A 10,815-nucleotide genomic window follows, 5' to 3' on the forward strand; every position below is an offset into this window, starting at 1 on the left:
ATCGTGAGTTCAAAGCCAGCCTCAGCAACAGTGAGGCTGTCTCAAAATATAAAATAGAAAGGGCTGCGGATGTGGCTCAGTGGTTGAGAGTCCCTGGGCTCAATCCCCGGTACCAAAAAAAAAAAAGAAATAGGCAAAGAGTGACAGCTTTAGACACGCTCACTGGAATTCTTAGGGAACTGAAGATACTGAATTCAGTCAATGGATTTGGAACCAGAGAACTCGGAAAGAGCAGAAGAGAGGGACAGCGGGACAGAGGCAGCAGGGGAGGAGTTCCACCTCATGGACACAGAGTGGCCACGTGGGGGACAACCGGTCATTGCAGTGACTGTGAAAGGGCTGATGTGGAATGCAGGGGACAGCCGGCAGCATGCACATTTGATCAGTGACATCAATTGACTGATAAATGAGCTGGAGAGCTTGTTGGGCAGGGGAGGTGAGAATGACAAGGGACTCGGCACCCCAGGAGGGGTGACTTCGGCCGACCTGCCCTTTCCCCAGGCGCATCCCACTCTGCCAGACTTGGGTCAAGTTCAAGCTTCACTTCAAGCTTCTTGTCTGGCTGGCGGGTCTCACCATGCTTTATGGAAAAGCCACTCAACTACACACAGGCCCAACGCTCTCAACCGGAGCCAAGGGAGCCTCATTAGCCACGGGTGTTAATAGTGCATTTAAACAGCCTTCTTTATTTTCAAAGCACTCGCTTTGCTGAACGGAGTGACCAGTGACCAGTGACCGTGGGACGGGAGCTGGGCGTTGTGGAATACAAAGGGTAGAAGCTGTGGGGTCAATTTGTTGAACTGTCCTCTGAAAAACCCCACTCACTACTTGCTGCTTAGAAAATTCGGTCTTAATGAGCTTCTTTCATTTCCAAATTTCAACAGTTGACACAAAATACACTGTTAAACTGTGTTCTCAATAACAGTAGAAAAATAGACATGTTTTATAGGGACATTCTAATAAAAGTCCTTCAGGAGCATCCTCCTTTAAAGATTCAGAGCTCACATTATGAAAATTACGAGATTTGGTTCGAGTTCTGTCGCCAGCTACACTGAGGTCGAGGCCGGGACCTCGGGAGAGACCTTCCCTCCAGGTGCCCCGTCCAGGCACGCAGCCAACCCGCCGGGAGACCCAGGCATCAGCTCTTGCTTCATTGTGCTAAAGGTCAGGCAGGAAGGGATCAGGGCCCAGCTGGAGAGTTTGTCCTTCGAACCTCAGTACTGGATTTAAAAAGGTCGGGCGAGTCTTGGAGAGCTAGGTCAGCGACATTTTGCAGCCCTGGGCCGTTTTGTGCTGTGCCACCTGCCCCGAGGCCCCGGGCAGGGGAGCTCAGGTTGTGCCCCAGGCCAAGGGCGCCCATCTGAAGGCTCCAACCAGATCAGGCCTCTACCTCCCCACAGCCTCCGGGAAAGTGCAGGAAGAGCGTGGGCTGGCTCCTCCTCCCTACCTCCTCCTTAGACGGTGGGAATGGATAAAGGATTCGACAGACAATCGATGCCAAGAACGAGATGCTGGCATGTGGGGAGGGCTATGGCCAGCAGCTGTGGTTTCCAGAGTCAGTGCCAAGAAGCAGCCGTCCTGGTGCGTGGGCTCCTCAGAGGGAGAAGACTCCTGGCCTTCACTGGAGGGGCCTCTTTCCTCATATCTGGGGCATCCTTTCCAGTAGACGGGGTCCCCAAGTATAGCAAAGGCCTGTGTCACACGGTTGGGGACGGCCAGGGGAGCACAGAGGGACAGCTGGTTGATCTCCTTGACCTCCGTGGCGCAAAGCCTCAAACTGAGCACAGCTGTAGGAGCTGGAAATAAACTTGGATCCACTCAATGAATATTTATGATGGGCAACCACGTTAAAGAACAAACAGTTTATAAATGCAAAATTGACAAGAAGGATCTTTTCCAGTGAAAAATCTCCACCTGCCCCTGAGGTTTTGTCTAAAAGTCCCTCTTCCCTTTCTTATTGGTTTCAGTTTGAAATCTAGGTTTGCAGTACAAAACACACAGCTTTCTTCCTCCCTTCCTTCCCTCCTCCCTTCCTTCACCTCTGCACGTTAAAATGAATTAAGGCTACCATGTATTTGCTTTCTTTTCATTGACAGATGCTTTGGATTTGGTTTTTAAATAGTGGCACATCCTAGAGAGGTTTCTTAGATAGCCACTAGAATTGTCGATCTAATCTTTGAATATTGAACACTGGCCGCTTCATAATTATAAAAGAAGATGAAAAAAATCCCAATGCAAGAAGCGCTGACGGCTCAGCCCCCAGGGACCCTCTCCAGGGCCAGGTGGCACCCGGCAGGGGAGCTCAGTGATGACCCTGCGTGCCACCCGCTATGGCCTTCCCGACCCCAACCATCTTGCCTAGGGTGCACATCATGCTAACTGCCTGTGGTTCTCACGATGACAGGGTGGAACGGCTGGGTTTGCAGAGAAGTTCCCTAGAGGGTTGTACCCCAAAGGGCGCACGCTCGTGTGAAAAGCATCAACATGTCGTCGGTGACATGCTGGAGAAGGAGCCGTCCCTGGGATTCTCTCCCTGGCTGGTTAGTGAGGCCCTTGTTATCTGGAAGAAAAGGACACCTGTTTTGTAAACATGTCACAGTATATCAGCGTATTGGTGGTGGGTCTTCCTGTCTACTGGACCTCCCAACTGCCCCCGAACCTATGGCTTATTAGATTCAACAAAAGGGTCAGCAAGGGAACAGAGAGGAACCCTGATGGCGGCCTGTCTGGGACCCGGAACAAAGGCCATGCATTAAAGGGCCAGCAGTTCATGAAATCAGAAGAGCTGGAAAACAGATATCAAAAAAGAAATGCCTACTGTACATTGGGAATCTTTTTCTCTTCTTAGTTCTAAAGTTAGATGTCTAAAACTACGTCAATGATACATCTATATACATGATTTAATAGAAGTTCTGTTCTACAGTACTTTTGTCCATGCTGGGTTTTATTACTAATTGCCAAAAGAAAATAATTACATAAGGCATATATATGTACAGTGTTTAGTCTTCAGCTCACCTGGGTCCTACACCTGCAGTGCCCGCACGGGCAAGCACCTTACCCTGTGATGAAATGTTTGGGATCTAGAAAACTGAGGGCTGTACCCTATGACTTGCTGCACGATAGATAGGCACCAGAGACCTCCCTCGTCACATCCCAGGTAAAATCCTCGCCCCTCCCTCTGGAGTGCTCTGGTTGAACGACACATGCAGGTTAGCAGCTTAAATCTCTAGGAGTTGCAGGTGGGTATTTTGGGAAGAGCCGGCCTAGGGCTCCTTAACCAAATCTGTGTCTACCTTGTCGATCTGAACAACCGAGAGAGGGCAGGTAGATATTTTACACCTCCAAGATTTGTTTTCTGGTAATGTCAAAATTAAGTATAAAGAACAAAGCAAGAGAGACAGAAAGGAAAGAGGCTGGGCGGCGAGGGGAGGCCACGTCCGGGGCAGGAGGGAAGGGCGCCCCGCCAGGGCTAGACTTTGGACTCATTCTCTAGGTTGGCCACGTCACCATTCCTTTCTGTTTGCTCTTCCTGGTTCTTCTCTTCCTCTTCCGTCTCCAGTTCTGCGTGTTGGTTGAGTTTGCTGGACACGGACCAACTCAGGGGCATCTCTGCCCTGCTGGCCAGCTCGGCCAGCTCTTTGGCACTGAGGGACGGGGTGCTGGTCTCGTAGGTCTCGTGGAAGCTGTTGTAGTCAACCTCGTAGAACCCGTCCTCCAGCGTCAGGACAGGCGTGAACCGGTAACCCCACAGGATCTCACTGGTGATGTAGGAGCTTCGCGCTTGGCACGTCATCCCTGCGGAGAGAAGGGAGGTTTTAGTGAGCTGTCCGCAGCCCAGGAGGCTCAGGAGCTGGGCTGGGCTGCCGCACAGGGCTGTTCAGACTGAGGGGCATCAGGACCGACCGAGGAGGTGTCCCTCACATTGCAGACACAGGATCACCAGCCACGGGGGCTCCAGGACTCTCAGGAGACCCAGGGAGGAATGAGAGAGCCGCAGGTGTCTGCATGCCGGGCATTCCTATGAGAAAGACAGTGTGCTTGTGCACACAGGTGTACGTGTGTGTGGCTCTGCCTGGTCCCCGCCACCCCAGGAGAAGCCTGTGGTCATAACTCGGGTCACCCGTGCTTTGGGAGGCTCTGCCTCGGTGCCAGGGGGACTTGAGTTCCTGGATCACAGATCTAGAATGAAGTCGGGCTTCTGGAGCTACACGTAGGTTGCCTCTGAGCTGGAGGCCAGGGCTAGGACTCCCCTCCACTGCCATGACACCCAGGCCGTGGCTTGGCCCCCGAGGGTGGGAGGGTACACACCAGAAATTGCACTTGCCCTAGGCCCCCCTGGGATATCTGCTGAGAGAGCAAGGGAATTTACCTTAAGGGCTTTCTGCTCTTCTTAAGGACAAGAAGACTTTTTTTCTTATTTGTACAAAATGCCACATGAACTCCTGACAGCCCAGGATAAAGGCCTTCGAATGTGACATAAGAGAATGAAGGAGAGCCACGTATCTTAGAAATGAAAGCCAGACCGAAGCTCTTTTATGAACATTTGTGGGAAATGGAAGTGTCCAGGTGGTCATTCACTGGAGCCTCTTGTCTGTTAGGCCAGTCGGTACAGAGTTCGGGCTCACACTGTTTTAAGGGCCCATGAAATGTTTTGATTTCTTTCAAAGTCTGTATTTAGCTAATGTAGAAGAAAATGTTTCATTTCCCCTTTTCTAATGGCATCCTCTTGGCTGTATCCTGTGTAGCTCCTTCACACCTATATGCCAAGTTTCTAATTCTCCCTTCAGCCAATTCCACCTGCTGTAAAATCTCCATTTAGACTTTAATTTGAATATTGTATTTATTTCCAGTTCTATCCAGTTATTTATACAGCAGGAAATGAAAGTCTGGGTAGATTTTAATTTATCTTATGTTATACGATTGCCAGAAACAATGAGCAGCAATTGTTTAATATTGTGTTTTATACCAACACAGCTATAAAATACAATGAAGACAACGATTTTTCAGTAGCACAAGGGACCCACAAATGACTCCCTGCCACGGACTCCTGATAGTCTTGCTGTGGCCCTGAGTTCATTCAGGGCAGCGGCTGGTCAGCTAGTCAGTATGTCATCCGTCAGGACAGCCAGTAACATGTATCAGGCGACCGCCTTGTGATGGGGTAGGGGAGGGGAGACGTGGTGTTTATGCAGAAGGTTCGGGCCACGGAACACTCCTGAGGCATTGCACTTGATCTTTGTGTCCAGAAGAGGAAACTGGGATTTACGAGTTTGACTCAACTGCAGCTGTCAGAGCCCCGGCCAGCGGCAGCCCTCACTCCAACCCTGGGCCTGCCCTTCTCCACCGCCCTGGTTGACCCCACAAACCCCACCTCATCCTGTAAAATGAACCCTACAGGGGCTTCAATGTGCAGGGAAGAGCAGATCAGCACTGCCTTGCTGGTGTTCCTCAAATGGCTTTTGAGTTCCTCTACCTGCTGAGGGTGGTGGAGGCAGGTGGGATGGTGGGGATGTGTGTGATCAGGCAAGGCCCGGATGGGCAAGCGGGGGAAAGGGTGCTAAAAAAGGAAGTGCACGCTTAGAGCCCTGCACCTGCACGTGCACTTCAGGACTATGTCAGAGTGCTTCAAAGCCCCCGTGACCCTCTTTCCATAGATTTCCCTCTCGTATTCTGATTATCCTGTTGCTTTCTCCAGCTATTATCACTGCCCTGGACAGACGCAATATTAAACAATTGCTGCTCATTGTTTCTGGCAATCGTATAACATAAGATAAATTAAAATCTACCCAGACTTTCATTTCCTGCTGTATAAATAACTGGATAGAACTGGAAATAAATACAATATTCAAATTAAAGTCTAAATGGAGATTTTACAGCAGGTGGAATTGGCTGAAGGGAGAATTAGAAACTTGGCATATAGGTGTGAAGGAGCTACACAGGATACAGCCAAGAGGATGCCATTAGAAAAGGGGAAATGAAAACTCTGGAAATCCCTCCCCTTCATAAAGACAATGAGAACACTGGTAAAGACTGACAAAGTGAACTAGGGCTCTGAAAGTTAACTCATGGGTGTGGGACTATGAACATGTCCTAGAAAGACCTGAGAAAGCCCTGAGCGCTCACCTCTGGTTGACCTTGAGGATCATGCAATCAGGAGATGAAGGTCAAGGCAGAGTCGTACAGTGCCTGCCTGAGTGCTTCATGTATGCCTACCATGCATGCAGAGCCTTTTGACAAAGACCGAGGGACTCACCAGTTGCAGGTTTTTAAGGAAATCATTGTCTAATCATTAGCCGGCCACTAAGTTAACTGAGCATGGACCTTAGTGATCATACACAAAAGAATATAAAACTTACAGAATTATCTCTGAAAAGTCACTAAAAAATACACATAGTAGTAACAACAGAAAACTTGAGAGGAAGGAGAATTTTATTCTCAGGGTTGACACATATTATTTTTTAAAATGTCATTTTTCAACAAAAATTTATGAATGCAAGAAAGGAGAAAGTATGGCCCATACAAAGAAAGAAAAGTGGTCCAGAAAAACTGTCCCTGAGAAAGTCCAGACGTTGAAGTCATTAGACAAAAAACTTTGAGTTATTTAAAACATATCCAAAGAACTAAAGCAAGTCATGTTAAAAAAAAACAAACAAACAAAAAAACCAAAGGAAATTAGGAGAATAATGTCTCACCAAATAGAGAATATCTTTAAATAATATAAATTATATATAAAAAACCAAAATACATTCTGAAGTGAAAAGCACAAGTTATGAAAGAAAACTTCACTCGAGAGACAGCATATTTGAGCTGTCAGAATAAAGAACCAGTGAGCTTGAAGATCAGTGCGCACAATGAAGATTATTGAGGAACATAAAGAAAAAAGAATGAAGAAACATAAGCAGAGTCTCAGAAACTGATGGAACACCATCAAGCATACCAACATATACATAATGGAGTCTCAGAAGAAGAATAGAGAGAGAAAGGAGAGGAAGAAATATTTACGATGTAATGACTGAAAACTAGATCCAAGAAGCTAAACAAACTCTAAATAAGATGAACTCAAAGATATTCATACTTAGACACATCTTAATTAAACTGTTGAAGCACAATCATAAAGAGGGAATCCTGAAAGCAGCCAAAGCTAAGTAACTCACCATCTATAAGTAATTGTCAATAATCTTAACAACTGATTTCTCATAAGAAAACTATGGAAGTGAGAAGGCAGTGGGAAGACATTTTTCAAAGCAAGCACTGAAAGAAAAACTGTCAGCCAAAAACTTAATATCTAGCAAAATTATTCTTCATCAATGAAGGAGAAATTAAAACTTTCCACAAACAACAATGGAGAGACTTGGTGACTAGTTAGCTAACCGTACTGTTAATACAAGAATAATGTATGAAGTCCTTCTTCATACATTATGAAGAAGGATATGAAAGGATACCAGACAATAACTCAAACCACATGAAGAAATAAAAAAGCACTAGTAAAGGTAACTACATGAATGTAAATGTGTTTCTCTCCAGCATAATTTTATGGTTACTGCATTTTTATGGCATTTTCGTTGTTCCATTATATAGATATAACATAGTTTATTTAATCAATAAAACAATGTGATTCAAAAATATGTGGCATGGCTATCTGTTGAGGGCCTTGTTAATAGTATTGAGTAGGTTCGTGGAAATTGCACCATTATGGACTCCGGTGTACCAAGATGGCTGAACTGTGTTCCCTCAAAACCCCACAGGTTGAAATCCTAAGCCCCAGTATTTCACAATGATGTATTTTGAGATGAGATCTTTAACGAGGTAATAAAGTTAAAATGAGGTCAGGTCCTAATCCAGTATGTCTGTGTCCTTATAAGAAGAGGAGATTGGACACAGACCACGCAGAGGGATGACCACGTGAGGACAGGCAGAAAATGCCATCTGCAAGCCAGAGAGAGTCCTCAGAAGACACCAATCCTTCGACACCTTGCTCTCAGACTTCTGGAATTCAGAAGTCTGGAGTAGGAGTGTTTGTGTGTTGAAAAGCAGTAAGATTTAAACTCATGCTATTGGATGCTTGTACAATTTCTATTCATTGTTGGCGTCTGAGATATAGAAACACATTGTGTGCTTGTCTATCAGTAAGAAATTAAAAAGCTTTCCTCAGGTAAATTGATAATTTTCTTTTTCTGTAGGAGCAGTTCTTTTTACATATTGACCTTGGTTCCAGTTTAGTTTTTAAAAAATGTGTTTTTTTTTTCACTGAATTTGAAAAAGTGACACAGTGAAATCAACTGGGCTAGTCTCAAAGGGAGGTGGCAGCCTGTCTGTGCTCCCTTCCCATGTCACCGTCTTGAAGTCCCGAGGGGCCTTGCTGGGGAGGGAGGAGCTCTGGAGAAAGGCCTTGTGGGGTGCAGGGTAAGAGGTGGAGCTGTTCCCAGCTCCGTCGCAGCCCCTCCGCTGGCTGGGCCAGAGGTCTGGCCTGTGTTTTGTTTTGCTCTCCTTTTATTTATTGACTTGCTTGACAAATAAACCTGGGCCTCTTCCTGGCGTGCGGCAAGTGTTGGTATTCGTGTCCCCGGGAAGGCCAGGGCGAGCTACTGGACGAGCCCTTTTCCTTACCCGCTATCCATTTTGTGTCCTGGAGAGGAGTTTGATTTTGCACTGGGGCATCTGCCATGTGCTCACCCCAGTTGCCGTACCTGGGTGCCCTCCGCCACGGGAGCCCTGCATCTTTGAAGTGCCAGCTAACTGGTGGTTTCCAAGCACTGTGCTGCACCCTTATAACTTTTGGGCCCGGGGGCCACACAAGGATTAGGGACTCCCTGTCACAGTGGTCATCACTGCGTACTGCCTTACTGCCGATGGCCCGTCTGCTTTCTGTGTCGGACTGCAAAGCCTCTGCGGCTCCTTTGTCACGCGTAGCTCCATATCCTTGGCATTGGCTGACACTTCAAGGAAGGAGGCTCCCTGTCGATGCAGGTCCTCAGTGCTGAGAGGAAAGAGTGACTCAGGGACATCTGGGGGGTGGCTTGCTGTGGCCCCTTGGTGGCGTCAAGGCTGCATTACTAAGGATGCAGCTGGTGAGTCCTTAGAAAAGACAGCAGATTTCTGCTCCCAGCTTATGTCAGACCACGCACGCAGGACCCTGAGCTTGGGTAGGATGGGATGCTGGAAACTTCTGAAACCGCAGCTTTAATCAAACTGAGCTCCGTGGAAAGTAAGGGACAGGGCTTCTGGTGCTGGAGAAGACGGGGGACAGAGAGTGCTTCCCCCCACCACCATCACAACTGAGACCTCTGCACAGTACAGAGAGCAGCTGCCTCAGAGGCTGGAAAGCCCAGCACGGCGGGAAGAGGAAGGCCAGGATCCAGAACTCGAAGAGCGACCCGTTCAGGGGAATTCCTTGTCCTCCTTCCTCACTTGTCGCTGGCTTTAGAGTGGCCCTGGACCAGCCTGTGCAGCACGTGCTGATGGCAGAGTCTCTCAGAAGACCCTGTCTCCCTGAGCAGAGGCCGGAAACAGGCCTGTTGGAGCCAGAAAATGGGTCGGGGCTCCCACTACTGAGCGGGAGGCTCCAGCCTGGTCCCGAGGGTGGCCGGTCACCAGCTGCTCTGCAGTGCCATGGCGGCAGAGGCACTGAAGTGCCCAGGGAAAGTCTGCTCTCTGACCGGAGCACTGGCCAAGGGATTCTGTGGATCGAAGAGCCTGTGGCTACGTCTTCCTCTTGCCTCTACTCCCTGAGGGTGGCCCCAGTTGCCTGAGACCGCACAGCAGATCAGGAGGCCAAAATGCTAAGAAACCTTGTCTTTATAGGAAGAAGGTTGAGTAAAGAGGACCTGGAGTCTGAAAAGGGCGAGGAAATCCCACAAAGCAGAGGACCAGAGAAGAGAGTTACCAACTCCCATGACGAACTCATTCAATCCGAGCTTTGCGTGTGCAGGAGAGAAAACCATCAGATGACCCGAAACAATTACCATGTGTTTCATGACAGACAGTCACGTTGCTAGACAACGTCAGCCAAAGAAGCAGTAAAGGAAATTCAATAAGACTTAGAACCGGATGGCATTGAAATGCCAAGTGTCAAAACTCTGGGATACACAGAAAGTAAGACAATTTATAAACAATTTATAATATTAGAAAAGAAGGAAGTCTGAAAATTGATATGCAGACTATCCAACTTAAGAAATCAGAAGAAAGAACAACAGAATTAGTTCTTGGGAAATAGGCAATAAAAGTCAGTATATAAATTAGTAAAATAGGAAACTAACAATAGAGGACCCGTAGAGTCAAAAGCTGGAAGTAATGTTCTAGCTCTTAAAATGAGTGGTCAAATTTCAAGTGTTTTATCATTATGCTTGTAACCTAACCTGTGATGTCATTATTTTGAACTTATCACATACTGTAGTTTTTAAAAACCAACAAATTCCATTTTCAATGGAGCATTGGCTTGCCTCTGATCATTTGTGCAAAGGCCCTGGGGTTGATTCCATGTGTTCTGAACTGCTGTTTATTTGCTTGTGGGGAGAAGTGACTGAAGTTCAAAGCCCTGAAGTTCAAAGGTCTGAGAACTTGGAGTTGCTGATGACTGAAGGCAGAAGATGGTGCCCTGCTTTGGAAGACAGAATGAGCTCACTTTCTCCCTGCCTTCCTGCTCTATCTGGGCCCTCAAAGGGCCCACCCACATTTCTCCACCAGGAGCTTCTCTTTTTGGGCCCCTTGTTGATCTTCTAAGAGTTCAACTTGCAGGGTAGTACGTGGAAACACTCCACCTTTGGGCCACCGTTCCTTGGTAAGACCACGTGGGGAGGAAGGAGTGGAGGTGGCGGA

At 47.5% G+C, this 10,815-nt stretch overlaps 1 protein-coding gene across 2 annotated transcripts in view; it reads right to left on the bottom strand.

Annotated features, from left to right (window-relative positions):
* Positions 1-297: 297 nt before the first annotated feature.
* Positions 298-10,815, bottom strand: part of Kcnj6 (potassium inwardly rectifying channel subfamily J member 6) — a 261,777-nt gene continuing 251,259 nt past the window's right edge. For both annotated transcript variants that reach the window (XM_047564538.1, XM_047564539.1), the window contains exon 4: positions 298-3,795. In XM_047564538.1, coding sequence (XP_047420494.1) covers positions 3,470-3,795 — 326 coding nt within the window. In that variant the 3' untranslated portion in view covers positions 298-3,469. The remainder of the gene's footprint in view (positions 3,796-10,815) is intronic.

This window comes from Sciurus carolinensis, chromosome 9, assembly GCF_902686445.1.
Source record: "Sciurus carolinensis chromosome 9, mSciCar1.2, whole genome shotgun sequence".
NCBI lineage: Eukaryota > Metazoa > Chordata > Mammalia > Rodentia > Sciuridae > Sciurus > Sciurus carolinensis.